General features: G+C 41.2%; 2 protein-coding genes across 2 annotated transcripts in view; both read left to right on the top strand.

Annotated features, from left to right (window-relative positions):
* Positions 1-15206, top strand: part of LOC311140606 (NLR family CARD domain-containing protein 3-like) — a gene marked incomplete at its 3' end in the record, with an annotated part of 114285 nt that overhangs the window by 98182 nt on the left and 897 nt on the right. The gene's annotated exons all lie outside the window — the stretch shown is intronic.
* On the top strand, positions 5750-13642 carry LOC311098849 (uncharacterized protein; the record flags this gene model as incomplete). Its single annotated transcript, XM_084139417.1, has 4 exons — positions 5750-5844; positions 11462-11578; positions 11882-11966; positions 13448-13642. Exons 1-4 carry the CDS (start codon positions 5762-5764, stop codon positions 13640-13642), a joined length of 480 nt encoding a protein of 159 aa, XP_083995543.1. The 5' UTR covers positions 5750-5761.

Genomic DNA, 15206 nt, shown 5'->3' on the forward strand with positions numbered 1-15206 from the left:
TGTGTGTGTGTGTGTGAGAGAGAGAGAGAGAGAGAGAGAGAGAGAGAGAGAGAGAGAGAGAGAGAGAGAGAGAACCTGATATGCAAATGTAGATATGCAAATGTGTTCAGCAGTAACTTTCCACCACCGAATGATCATTCTAGACTCTGTTTCTGTTGAGAGAGAAATAAAAGGTAAGATGATGATTGTTATGTGTATTAATATAGTTGATGATATTGTTATGTGTATTAATATAGTTGATGATATTGTTATGTGTATTAATATAGTTGATGATATTGTTATGTGTATTAATATAGTTGATGCTATTGTTATGTGTATTCATATAGTTGATGATATTGTTATGATATTAATATAGTTGATGATATTGTTATGTGTATTAATATAGTTGATGATATTGTTATGTGTAATCATATAGTTGATGATATTGTTATGATATTAATATAGTTGATGATATTGTTATGTGTATTTATATAATTGATGATATTGTTATGTATATTAATATAGTTGATGATATTGTTATGTGTATTAATATAGTTGATGATATTGTTATGTGTATTCATATAGTTGATGATATTGTTATGTGTATTAACATAGTTGATAATATTGTTATGTGTAATAATATAGTTGATGATATTGTTATGTGTATTCATATAGTTAATATTTTTGGTAGACAGAGTGTTATAATTGGCCAACTCTCCTTAAAATTTATTTGAAGTAAATTCGATGCGGAGGGGGGGAGAATTCGTTCAGTGCCCACCTGTGTTCCCCAGGGTGTTCTCCTACTGTATCATAGACCTATAGACTGTGTTCCCCAGGGTGATCTCCTACTGTATCATAGACCTATAGACTGTGTTCCCCAGGGTGATCTCCTACTGTATCATAGACCTATAGACTGTGTTCCCCAGGGTGATCTCCTACTGTATCATAGACCTATAGACTGTGTTCCCCAGGGTGATCTCCTACTGTATCATAGACCTATAGACTGTGTTCCCCAGGGTGATCTCCTACTGTATCATAGACCTATAGACTGTGTTCCCTAGGGTGATCTCCTACTGTATCATAGACCTATAGACTGTGTTCCCCAGGGTGATCTCCTACTGTATCATAGACCTATAGACTGTGTTCCCCAGGGTGATCTCCTACTGTATCATAGACCTATAGACTGTGTTCCCCAGGGTGATCTCCTACTGTATCATAGACCTATAGACTGTGTTCCCTAGGGTGATCTCCTACTGTATCATAGACCTATAGACTGTGTTCCCCAGGGTGATCTCCTACTGTATCATAGACCTATAGACTGTGTTCCCCAGGGTGATCTCCTACTGTATCATAGGTCTATCACTTGTCTTCTCAAAACAGGCTTAAAACACAACAAGCAACAACATTTTCTCTTTCTAATCTACTGTTAACTCTTTTCACTCAGGAAGGTATGTTGTGTGAAAGAGAGACAAATGAATATTGTGGAAAGACTAACAACAACTTGCACTTCCTCAAAACAGGTTGTGTTTATTCATTAGTGCCCACCGTAGCAAAACATTTGGCAACAGAAACTGTTTAGGTCACCTTGTACAGCGTTTGGAGCAAACCGTTTATGCATTGTTGCAAAACTGTTGGCTGTGGTGTAAACTAATGAACACGACCCAGGTTGTAGCCTACAACTCGGCTGTTGATGTCTGCCTGATGCTGTAACCTGAACTTAGCCTGAGGGGTGGACTATGATGCAAGCTAGATATACTGGTTTTCTAAAGTTAGCTTCAGTTAGCTTCACATTCCAGCTCAGGCCTCACCCATTACAATATACAGAGCGCTAGTCATCAGGAAGGTGCTCTCTCAGCAGAACAGTAGATATCTCAATGACTTGACATGTTCTGGTTGTGAATTCAGGCTACAAGGTGAGAATCCTGCCAGGAATGATTGTAAAGTGTGTAGAGAAATTAAATGTAGGGTGTAATTTTATTACGGTGAATGGAAGTAAAACACTCAGACCTAACAGTCTACTTCTACTGAGACAGGTTTGTGTCAGTCTAATCATACAAAATGGAGCTAACTGAACATGGGCAAATCAAATTCAATATATTTCTATATTATAGTTCTACATTTAACATTTGATATGATAACTGTAATTGTATCATAGTTCCACTATAGTGTAGTGATCCTCGCTAAATGAGCCACGTCACAATTCCAACCAAGTAACCCAATTGGCACCAGTGGCGCGATGCGTAGGTTGTTTGCCTTTTTACAAGTGCAACCTGGGTTTGCTTCCCTGCCCCGCTGTTTGCTACATTGGTGTCAGAAGTGGTATGGTGTCTGTGAGGCCATCAGATTGCACGGCCCGGATGTGTGAGGGGTCTGAGTAGTCGAAGCACGAGACTTGCTTTCATAGGGGGCAGTGTGAGACAGGTTACAATTCCCATCGCAGCAATAGGGTTAACCTAGTTTTGCCCAGCGACCTGGGTTCACTGCCCTGCCCCGCTGTTTGATACAATATTAATATCACAGGCTACCCAATGTCCGTTGAACAAAGAGACACAACAATATGAGTGAAAGGATTTTAGGATAATATCAGTAAGTGTTGATTTAAAGTTGTCTTCTGGGTTCAGCCTTCTAGCTTCCTTTATCAATAGGGTGAAATATAACAAATGACATGGTCTCAGAGTTTGGAGATAACCAGGCCCAGTTTAAATCACTATGACAACCATTTCATTATTTCCCCAGAGCAGCAAGGGAATCTAGAGACTCAACCTTTGCAGAATCAGAATCACCTTTATTCGCCAAGTACATTTGCATGTACATATGCAGGATCTTAATTTGAGTCAGTTTGCTACAGCAGGAAAATATTCCTGCAGCAACAGGAAATGTGAATTATAATTAATGGACATTTTTGTAGCGGTTGATACATTTTTAGTAAGGGAAACTCAAGTCTGCCATTTCTAAGTGGAAATTACAAACTTCAGAAGCCTTTTAAAACCTCAAATACACTACACGTTTTACATTTACTGCATTGAGGGAAAGTTATTCTGCAGTGGGGGGTGATCAAATTAAGATCCTACATATGTACACATAATTCTACATGGTGATTTTTTACATTTTAGTCATTTAGCAGACGTTCTTATCCAGAGCGACTTACATACATTGCGAGTGCATACATTTGTATTTTTTATACTGGAATCGAACCCACAACCCTGGCGTTGCAAATGCCATGCTCTACCAACTGAGCTACATCCCTGCCGGCCATTCCCATAATAATTAAAATGTCCTGTTGCTGCAGGATTCTTTTCCTGCTGTAGCAAACTGGCTAAAGTTAAGATCCTACATCTGTAGCAATACACCTCTCTTTGATGTACATGGCTATATCAGGATTGACTTTTGACCATTTGACATCTTTTATTTACTGTTGTTTAGGCTGGTTGAATGAGTGGCCTATAAAAGCTACTTCATCTGCAAGAGAACAGGCGGCTGCACCAGCGACTGTCAGAAGTTATGTGATTTCCTCATATGAACGTGAAAGTAAGTGTGTAGCCTACGGAGTTACACAATGGCTGTTGAAACTGTGGCACATATTTCTCGGTAACATTAGAAGTCGGATAAATGTGTTGATGTGTAGGAAAGACGGGCAGACTCTCATAGGTCTAGGCTAAACTACAAACTATTATAAGGTTAGGTCGACGTCAGACATTCAATAGTCCGAGTAGGTTTGAGCTGTGATCACTTACCATGTTGACAAACCTGATGGTCTCCGTTTGAAATGGTGTGTAAAATACCATGCCTAGGCTACAAGCTCTGTCCTGCTACTGTTAGGTCTGTAACGTTATGGGAACTGATCTGAACAGGTTTAGGCTGGTCATCTAGGATATGTAGGCTATAGCTGAGGTATAGACCTCCATCTGTATCAGGACTAGGCTCCTGCTACTGTTACTGTTATAACGTTATGGGAACTGATCTGAACAGGTTTAGGCTGGTCATCTAGGCTATAGCTGAGGTCAGTGGTGATTTTAGCATGTCAATCTTGGTGGGGCAAAACATAAATAAAGGGGGATGCATGCCAGCAAAGCCACTCCACAACACAACACTAAACAATACATTCATTGCACTATAACGGTGACAAACGGTGCCCACAAACTGTTAGGGCCTACATAAAGCAGAGTCCCAACAGCAGAGTCCCAACAGCAGAGTCCCGACAGCAGAGTCCCAACAGCAGAGTCCCAACAGCAGAGTCCCAACAGCAGAGTCCCGACAGCAGAGTCCCAACAGCAGAGTCCCAACAGCAGAGTCCCAACAGCAGAGTCCCAACAGCAGAGTCCCAACAGCAGAGTCCCAACAGCAGAGTCCCAACAGCAGAGTCCCAACAGCTGTCCTATCATTTCTCTTCATTATTTCTCTTCATATGACAAGGATTAAAAAGGATTTGCCTGTAGATTGTCGACTTGATTCATGATGATGACTGCTGGCTAAGATTTTGAAAGTATGATGTTGACATGATCAGTCCAATCAAAGCTACTGTAGATATAATGTGATTTGATGTCATTTTATCTGTGGCCAATGACCTTCGTGGATGGGCACTTCTAATGTAACTCTGTGGCAGCACCCAAGGGGCTTGAATTTTCTAGCTCTACTCTTAGACTTGGCAGTGACGTAGTGTCCCCATGAGTGACAGAACACTGAGCCAATCACGGCGCAGCGCTCTGTATTTTCTTCTGGCTTGCCCCACCACCACAGAAAGCACTGAGCTAGGCTGAAACACCTGCATTTTGGAGCTGCCTTACTCAAGAAAACAAAAAAGAGACCGTGTCTATATTAACTCAATGATATATATATATTTTTACATTGTTTGCAAACTGATATGTGACACGTATTAATGCCAAAATAACATGCAAAACAGGAAAGGCCACCTGCCCTTAATGACGGGTCGCTGGTTGAGAGAATGCCAAGAGTGTGCAAAGCTGTCATCAAGGAAAAAGGGTGGCTTTTGAAGAATCTCAAATATAAAATACATTTTGATTTGTTTAACACGTTTTTGGTTACTACATGATACCATATGTGTTATTTCATAGTTTTGATGTCTTCACTATTATTCTACAATATAGAAAATAGTACAAAATAAAGAAAAACCCTTGAATGAGTATGTGTTCTAAAACTTTTGACCGGTAGTGTATATATTTTTTACATCGTTAGCACACTGATATGTGACATGTATTAATGCCAAAATAACATGCAAAACAGGAAAGGCCACCTGCCCTGAATGACGGGTCACCACTGGCTGAGGTATAGACCTTGATCTGCTTTACACAAAAAATTACTGGTATACATTATAACCTAGCCTACTTTAAATAATAAAAAATCTCTTAATTGTGGCAAAAAACCTTTCTGTATAGATCACTGATCCCCCCCAGATCAATCAAGCCCGTTTTAGCCCTTCTGTCTACATTCTCAGATACGTTTAGAAAAGAACAGATTTAAAGATAATAATTGGCTGACTTTTAATGAATACAAATAAGTGTGAGACATGGCCTTGTGTTGCTGCACTGTCTATAACTACCTTAACAAACAGTGACTTGTTATTATTATTGACAGTTAACATGGAGAAGAGATGTCACAACCAGATGTTCATTTGATTGCATTAAATAGCCTGACTGTTTCAATATGTCTGTTAGTAAATGTTTTGTAAGAGATAATTAATAAATGATAACAATTCACATTCAAGAATTACTGTGTTAACTACAACCAACATGTTGGATCTCTGTTTAGGGGTCAGTGGTCTAAAATGAGTCTCTCTGGGGAGAGAGAGGAGGGGGGCCCTGCCTCTAAAATGAGTCTCTCTGGGGAACATGACACCAAAGCTAAGAGGTGAGATGACAATTTTGTTTAAGAATTATTAAGAGTTTATTTCCTAAATGCTATTTCCACAATAATCAGAAATGGTTGCTTATGGGTACCTTCAATATTACTGTTCTCAGATGTTTAATTAATAGATTTTAGATGTAGATAATTATTATAATTTTTATTGCAAAACGCTATATATCCATTGTTTAGCTGAATTTGAATGTTCATATCCTGTATATTTGACTGTATTATCTGGTTGTCTCACCTAGCTATCTTAAGATGAATGCACTTACTGTAAATCGCTCTGGGTAAGAGCATCTGCTAAACAGGGGGGCTCTGCCCTGAATGACAGGTCACCACTGCTCCAAAGCAATTACATGTGGCACAGGAACCACTGACTCGCTGCATGTTTCTATTATCAAGACACCTGCTGGTACCTCTTAACTGGTTAGTACAGCTCATGAGGTGTCCTAAATATCTGCCAACTAGGTGGGACGCTTATGAATAAAGAGGCTTCATGCATAGCTTTAATTTATACCCATAAGAGTAGGACTAAAATGGCTTTATTCTCAGCACTTATACGACACATTTTCTACTCTGAGACGCTTTTTGGATATGGGCCCAGATCTCAAAACATTGTTTTAAAAAACGAATCATTTTGTTTTACATAATAAAAAATGAATATTACTAATGTAAGCCACTGTAAAGACTGGGTTTAGTTTATTATGTGGCTCTGCTCATGTCCGCGTTCTGGAACTGTCCGCGTCCCCGTACGGAACTGTCCGCGTCCACGTACGGTTTGGCGCCAAGCATATTGTCCAGTTACGCGCAGAGTGGGCTGAGGTGATGTTGGGAAATAACGACGGAGTTCGTTACAGTGTTGAGACACCGAAGTTTATTGTTCAATTTGCTTTTTTGCTTAATGGTCAGTGACAGTATGAGTGTAGCCAGATCCTTTTCACTCGCTATCCTTGTTTCATCTTGTGGTTCACCGGATTCGTCATCATCCTCGAGGGACAGACGAACAACCTGCTAGCTATCCAAGCTAGTCGGTACAGCTAGCTAAGCTAGCTACTCTACCAGCAGCATCCTAGTTATCCTAGCTACCACTACATCATCACCGGCTGCCTGCATTTCTTGTGGACCGATGGAGCTCCCGGGTTGTTTCTTCCACCTGTTAAATACCGTGGAGGGCTTCTCCCTCTCTCGTTGACGGATGCTGGCTACCTACCATCCCTCTGTCCGGTTCTCCTCTTCACTAGATGGACGGTAACTTTAGTGTTTAACCCCTCTGTGTCCAAGGACTGAACTTTTTGAGTATTATCTTCGGGGCGCCTCAAGTTACATTTTTTACAACGTTTATTTCTGATAAAATTAGTTCATTGCATCCGCCATGGAGCCCAGTTTCATAATATTACCTTCTGCCCTGGTTATGAAGTAATCGCGAAAAAACAAGCCTTATGTTTGGGTATTTTTCACCCTACCAGCTCCTATTAGTTCTATTGAGCTCCGTGACACCGACTCGCCTTCAGAACGTTCTATTCCCAGTCCATTGTTCTGCGTCACAATGCCAGCTTCTCTATTGTTATCAATGAGACCTGCCTGCGTTAACCCTGTAGGTTTACCTCAGGTAACTTATTATTAACAAGGTTACGGCTACTTGGTGAGCGTTAACCCTGTAGGTTTACCTCAGGTAACTTATTATTAACAAGGTTACGGCTACTTGGTGAGCGTTAACCCTGTAGGTTTACCTCAGGTAACTTATTATTAACAAGGTTACGGCTACTTGGTGAGCGTTAACCCTGTAGGTTTACCTCAGGTAACTTATTATTAACAAGGTTACGGCTACTTGGTGAGCGTTAACCCTGTAGGTTTACCTCAGGTAACTTATTATTAACAAGGTTACGGCTACTTGGTGAGCGTAAACCCTGTAGGTTTACCTCAGGTAACTTATTATTACCAAGGTTACGGCTACTTGGTGAGCGTTAACCCTGTAGGTTTACCTCAGGTAACTGATTATTAACAAGGTTACGGCTACTTGGTGAGCGCGTACTCTGTTCACCTGAGTACATGTTGTGGTCACCAATAGTGAGGTGAGATATAGTTTAAGAGGCGATGGCTGGCGGATAGCCATCAAACATTAAACATTTTCTGGTCATGGTTAAACATATTTGTTTTAAGAGAAAAGTGTACAATCTAAACAAAACACTGATTTGTAGATCTGACCAGTTGCTACCTCAGATTATGAGCCTAGCAAGTGTCATGAATGTATTATATAGTACCCACATACGGCCACAAGGAGGAGCAAGAGTGCCATAAACCCATACTGTTTTTTGCCATATAAACCCTAAACCCAACAATCAATCAAATATATTTATAAAGCCCATTTTACACCAGCAGATGTCACAAAGTGCTATACAGAAACTCTTACCCTAAGGTAGCCTAGAACACTTTTAGAAACTATTTTAGTAATAATATTATCTTAGTAAATACAATTATAGTATTAAATTGCGTTTTGATTATTTTGTTGTTATTTTATTATATGTATAATTGCAAGACAGAACACTTGATAAATAAGACACATTTGTTTTATTTTTCAAATGTGGTTTGAATTGGGTGACCTAATAACCTCTGTGTGAAAGTCCAGCAATTGGCGTGGGGCAGGATTGAGACTGATCTAATACACTTTATTTCTCAGCTACCTCACCAATGTCTGTACGTGAATTAATAACTTTTAATAGCTAAATATTTCCAATAGATGGCAGCATAAGACCACGAAGTATCAGTTATAGGCTACAAGCAGCAATATGATTGACATAAAATAGGATGCAACCAAATACTATATATCCCATGATTTTCTAAAATGGTCACTCATTACTTTAGTTAGCTATATATTTCGTATTAAGCCTGCGATGCTTTTGGAAGAGCAATTAAATAGTGACTATAGCAGGTGTTGAAATCCGGGTAAATAATCACTAGTCAGATGCTCCAACCTCAACCCTAGTATACATGCATTTTTAAATATCTAATATTACGATTAAACAACCTCGTAATAGATAAGACAAGAGTGCGTCTTCCAGCCCGCCAATAAATTAGATCGTGCAACCCTCGCGGTTAGCAAATGTACCTCAACATGCCCCTCAATTGTGCTAGAAGGCAGAGTGCTCGCTGCTGGTTGATGAATCTGACAATGAATGTACTAGGATAATACGTTTTTCTCAACCAGAGGTGACTAAATTAATGTTCAGGCTTATTGATAATCGTTATAGTAATTAAGTATAATTTCAAAACATGAGCATAGAAGCAGCTAATAATAAACATGAATCATCATTATATTATTTCACAGTAATCTGTTAAATGCTTTTTCAGTCGTTCCTCTTTTATTTTTATTTTATTTATTTCACCTTTATTTAACCAGGTAAACCAGTTGAGAACAAGTTCTCATTTACAACTGCGACCTGGCCAAGATAAAGCATAGCAGTGCGATAAAAACAACAACACAGAGTTACATATGGGGTAAAATAAAACAAAAATCAAAAAAATACAACAGAAATACAATTAATATACAGTGTGCAAATTTAGCAAGTTATGGAGGTAAGGCAATAAAATAGGCTATAGTGCAAAATAATTACAATTTAGTATTAACACTGGAATGATGTGCAAGAGATGATGTGCAAATAGAGATACTGGGGTACAGATGAGCAAAATAAATAACAATATAGGGATGAGGTAGTTGGGCGGGCTAATTTCAGATTGGCTGTGTACAGGTGCAGTGATCGGTAAGGTGCTCTGACAACTGATGCTTAAAGTTAGTGAGGGAGATAAGCGTCTCCAGCTTCAGAGATTTTTGCAATTTGTTCCAGTCATTGGCAGCAGAGAACTGGAAGGAATTGCGGCCAAAGGAGGTGTTGGCTTTGGGGATGACCAGTGAGATATACCCGCTGGAGCGCAGACTACGGGTGGGTGTTGCTATGGTGACCAGTGAGCTAAGATAAGGCGGGGATTTGCCTAGCAGTGATTTATAGATGGCCTGGAGCCAGTGGGTTTGGCGACGAATATGTAGTGAGGACCAGCCAACAAGAGCGTACAGGTCACAGTGGTGGGTATTATATGGGGCTTTGGAGACAAAACGGATGGCACTGTGATAGACAACATCCAATTTGCTGAGTAGAGTGTTGGAGGCTATTTTGTAAATGACATCGCCGAAGTCAAGGATCGGTAGGATAGTCAGTTTTACAAGGGCATGTTTGGCAGCATGAGTGAAGGAGGCTTTGTTGCGAAATAGGAAACCGATTCTAGATTTAACTTTGGATTGGAGATTATTAATGTGAGTCTGGAAGGAGAGTTTACAGTCTAACCAGACACCTAGATATTTGTAGTTGTCCACGTACTCTAGGTCAGACCCGTCTAGAGTAGTGATTCTAGTCGGGTGGGCGGGTGCAAGCAGCGTTCGGTTGAAGAGCATGCATTTTGTTTTACTAGTGTTTAAGAGCAGTTGGAGGCTACTGAAGGAGTGTTGTATGGAATTGAAGCTCGTTTGGAGGTTTGTTAACACAGTGTCCAATGAAGGGCCAGATGTATACAAAATGGTGTCGTCTGCGTAGAGGTGGATCTGAGAGTCACCAGCAGCAAGAGCGACGTCATTGATATACACAGAGAAAAGAGTTGGCCCAAGAATTGAACCCTGTGGCACCCCCATAGAGACTGCCATAGGTCCAGACAACAGGCCCTCCGATTTGACACATTGAACTCTATCTGAGAAGTAGTTGGTGAACCAGGCGAGGCAGTCATTAGAGAAACCAAGGCTATTTAGTCTGCCAATAAGAATGCGGTGGTTGACAGAGTCGAAAGCCTTGGCCAGGTCAATGAAAACGGCTGCACAGTACTGTCTATTATCGATCGCGGTTATAATATCATTTAGGACCTTGAGCGTGGCTGAAGTGCACCCATGACCAGCTCGGAAACCGGATTGCATAGCGGAGAAGGTACGGTGGGATTCGAAATGGTTGGTGATCTGTTTGTTGACTTGGCTTTCAAAAACTTTTGAAAGGCAGGGCAGGATGGATATGGGTCTGTAACAGTTTGGATCTAGAGTGTCACCCCCTTTGAAGAGGGGGATGACCGCGGCAGCTTTCCAATCTCTGGGGATCTCAGACGTTATGAAAGAGAGGTTGAACAGACTAGTAATAGGGGTTGCGACAATTTCGGCGGCTAGTTTTAGAAAGAAAGGGTCCAGATTGTCTAGCCCAGCTGATTTGTAGGGGTCCAGATTTTGCAGCGCTTTCAAAACGTCAGCTGTCTGAATTTGTGTGAAGGAGAAGCGGGGGGGGGGGCATGGGCAAGTTGCAGCAGAGGGTGCAGAGTTGGTGGCCGGGGTAGTGGTAGCCAGATGGAAAGCATGGCCAGCTGTAGCAAAATGCTTGTTGAAATTCTCGATTATTGTAGATTTATCGGTGGTGATAGTGTTTCCTAGCCTCAGTGCAGTGGGCAGCTGGGAGGAAGTGCTCTTATTCTCCATGGACTTTACAGTGTCGCAAAACTTTTTGGAGTTATAGCGTTTTGGAATGAAACTCTTGTTATGTTTCCCCATCTGAGCTCAGAGTAGATGAGAGATGTAATGTTTGTCTCTGTTGTGTTGAAGTCCAATCAAGCAGGAGAGACCAGCCTCCCCTGTACCCAGCTGTGTGTCCATGAAGAGTGACCAGTCTATGGGTCCTCCTATAAACTTCAGAGAGGGAGACTTTTCTAGTGAACAAAGGTAAGAAGAACTCATGGGTCATGGTCAGTGAGTTAAACAACACTGTCTCTAGTCATTTCTCCTCTCCCATTTTACTATTTATTTTTGTTGTTTTCATAATCCATAGGCTAAACCTTTTTTCCATTTTCATAGTCCTGAAACAATATTAAACAAACACAACATTCCCTCCCTGTGTGTGTGTGTGTGTGTGTGTGTGTGTGTGTGTGTGTGTGTGTGTGTGTGTGTGTGTGTGTGTGTGTGTGTGTGTGTGTGTGTGTGCGCACTCCCTGGATGAGGAGATGTAATCTCATGTTTTGTCCCCAGAATCCAACAGGAGAGATCAGAGTCAGAGATTCTCAGTGGTCAGTCTTCCCAGTGTCATCAAACAGACCTGGCCTCCATATTCAGTGTATGTGGTCCTGTTATGTACTTTTGTTTACCTCAAGTAAAGTTGATCTGTCAATCATTCATTCATGTGTTAATGAGAAAGCATTTTTTTATTTTTTTTATTTTTTTATTTCACCTTTATTTAACCAGGTAAGTCAGTTGAGAACAGGTTCTCATTTACAACTGCGACCTGGCCGAGACAAAGCAAAGTAGTGCAACAAAAACAACACAGAGTTACATATGGGGTAAAAAAAACATAAAGTCAGAGATACAACAGAAAATATATATACAGTGTGTGCAAATGTAGCAAGTTATGGAGGTAAGGCAATAAATAGGCTATAGTGCAGAATAATTACAATAGTATTAACACTGGAATGCTAGATGTGCAAGAGATTATGTGCAAATAGAGATACTGGGGTGCAAAAGAGCAAATTAAATAACAATATAGGGATGAGGTAGTTGGGTGGGCTAATTTCAGATGGGCTGTGTACAGGTGCAGTGATCGGTAAGGTGCTCTGACAACTGATGCTTAAAGTTATTGAGGGAGATAAGAGTCTCCAGCTTCAGAGATTTTTGCAATTCGTTCCAGTCATTGGCAGCAGAGAACTGGAAGGAATGGCGGCCAAAGGAGGTGTTGGCTTTGGGAATGACCAGTGAGATATACCTGCTGGAGCGCAGACTACGGGTGGGTGCTGCTATGGTGACCAATGAGCTAAGATAAGGCGGGGATTTGCCTAGCAGTGATTTATAGATGGCCTGGAGCCAGTGGGTTTGACGACGAACATGTAGTGAGGACCAGCCAACAAGAGCGTACAGGTCACAGTGGTGGGTAGTGTATGGGGCTTTGGAGACAAAACGGATGGCACTGTGATAGACTACATCCAATTTGCTGAGTAGAGTGTTGGAGGCTATTTTATAAATGACATCGCCGAAGTCAAGGATCGGTAGGATAGTCAGTTTTACGAGGGCATGTTTGGCAGCATGAGTGAAGGAGGCTTTGTTGCGAAATAGGAAGCCGATTCTAGATTTAACTTTGGATTGGAGATTCTTTATGTGAGTCTGGAAGTTGAGTTTACAGTCTAACCAGACACCTAGATATTTGTAGTTGTCCACATACTCTAGGTCAGACCCGTCGAGAGTGGTGGTTCTAGTCGGGTGGGCGGGTGCTAGCAGCGTTCGATTGAAAAGCATGCATTTAGTTTTACTAGTGTTTAAGAGCAGTTGAAGGCTACTGAAGGATTGTTGTATGGCATTGAAGCTCGTTTGGAGGTTTGTTAACACAGTGTCCAATGAAGGGCCAGATGTATACAAAATGGTGTCGTCTGCGTAGAGGTGGATCTGAGAGTCACCAGCAGCAAGAGCGACATCATTGATATACACGGAGAAAAGTGTCGGCCCAAGAATTTAACCCTGTGGCACCCCCATAGAGACTGCCATAGGTCCAGACAACAGGCCCTCCGATTGGAGGTCTCTTGCTTAACTTATTTACTTGATTTATTTCAGTTGCTTGAAGAGAATATTATGACATTTGTGAAGAACGAGCTGAAGATGTTCAAGAGGATTCTTAGTCCAGAACTCCCAGAAGGCTTTGAGAGTCAGAAGCAGGATAAGGAAGTGGTGGATGCTGAAGATGAGAAGCAGGAGAGCAGTGCCAGAGAGGGGGCTCTGGTAGCAGCAGGGATGTGTTGTGGTGATTAATTTAGAGAGAGAGAGAGAGAACCAATAATACTATAATCAGTCACACCAGTCTGTAATGCATTATGAAAACATTTATACAGTCAGTTAAGAGAATAAAGTATTATAATTTAAAATGTTATAACAGTCCTAGAATACTGTAGGCATTAAAACATACGTAATATTAATATCCTCTGTGTTATTTCTAGATTCAGATGAGCTTGCTGTGATTTGCCAACGTGAACTCAAATCTAATCTAAAGAAGAAGTTTCAATGTGTATTTGAGGGGATCGCTAAACAAGGAAACCCAACACTTCTCAATAAGATCTACACAGAGCTCTACATCACAGAGGGTGGAACAGGAGAGGTCAATAATGAACATGAGCTGAGACAGATTGAGACAACAACCAGGAAACAAGCAAGACCAGAGACTGCAGTCAAATGTAACGACATCTTCAGACCCTTAACTGGACAAGACAAACTTATCAGAACTGTGCTGACAAAGGGAGTCGCTGGCATTGGAAAAACAGTCTCTGTGCAGAAGTTCATTCTGGACTGGGCTGAAGGAAAAGCAAATCAGGATGTCCAATTTGTATTTTCATTCCCTTTTCGGGAGCTGAATTTGATGAAAATGGAAAAACACACTTTGATTGAACTTCTCAATCACTTCTCAATGGAAACCAAAGAATCAGGAATCTCCAACTTCGACAAGTACAAAGTTCTGTTCATCTTTGATGGTCTGGATGAGTGCCGACTGCCCCTAGACTTCCAGAAGAACAAGATCTGTTGTGACGTCACAGAGACAACCTCGGTGGATGTTCTGCTGACAAATCTCATCAAGGGAAATCTGCTTCCCTCTGCTCTCCTCTGGATAACTACCCGACCTGCAGCAGCCAATAAGATCCCTTCAGTGTGTGTTGACCAGGTGACAGAGGTACGAGGGTTCAATGACCCACAGAAGGAGGAGTACTTCAGGAAGAAATTCAGTGATGAGGACCTGGCCAGCAGAATCATCTCACACATAAAGACATCAAGGAGCCTCCACATCATGTGCCACATTCCAGTCTTCTGTTGGATTTCTGCAATCGTCCTTGAACACATGCTGAAACATAAGAGAGAAGAGATGCCAAATACTCTGACTGAGATGTACTCACACCTTGTGGTGTTTCATACCAAACAGAAGAATGAAAAGTATATTGGGAAAGAAGAGACAGGTCCACCCTGGAATAAAGAGACTATTCTGTCACTGGGAAAACTGGCTTTTCAACAGCTTGTGAATGGCAATCTGATTTTCTATGAAGAAGACCTGAAAGAGGCTGGCATTGATGTCAATGAAGCCTCAGTGTACTCAGGATTGTGCACACAGCTCTTTAAAGAGGAATGTGGGCTGTACCAGGACAAGGTGTACTGCTTCGTGCATCTGAGCATTCAGGAGTTTCTGGCTGCTGTATATGTGTTCCTCTCATTCATCAACAACAATGAGAATCTAATGGCAAATCCTCAATCAACCAGGAACGTTTTTGCACTGTTCAGAGACAAGCCTGAAGTTACTTTCTAGAAGAGTGCTGTGGATAAAGCCTTACAAAGT

The sequence above is a fragment of the Coregonus lavaretus genome (assembly GCF_964263955.1).
Source record: "Coregonus lavaretus genome assembly, chromosome: 2".
NCBI lineage: Eukaryota > Metazoa > Chordata > Actinopteri > Salmoniformes > Salmonidae > Coregonus > Coregonus lavaretus.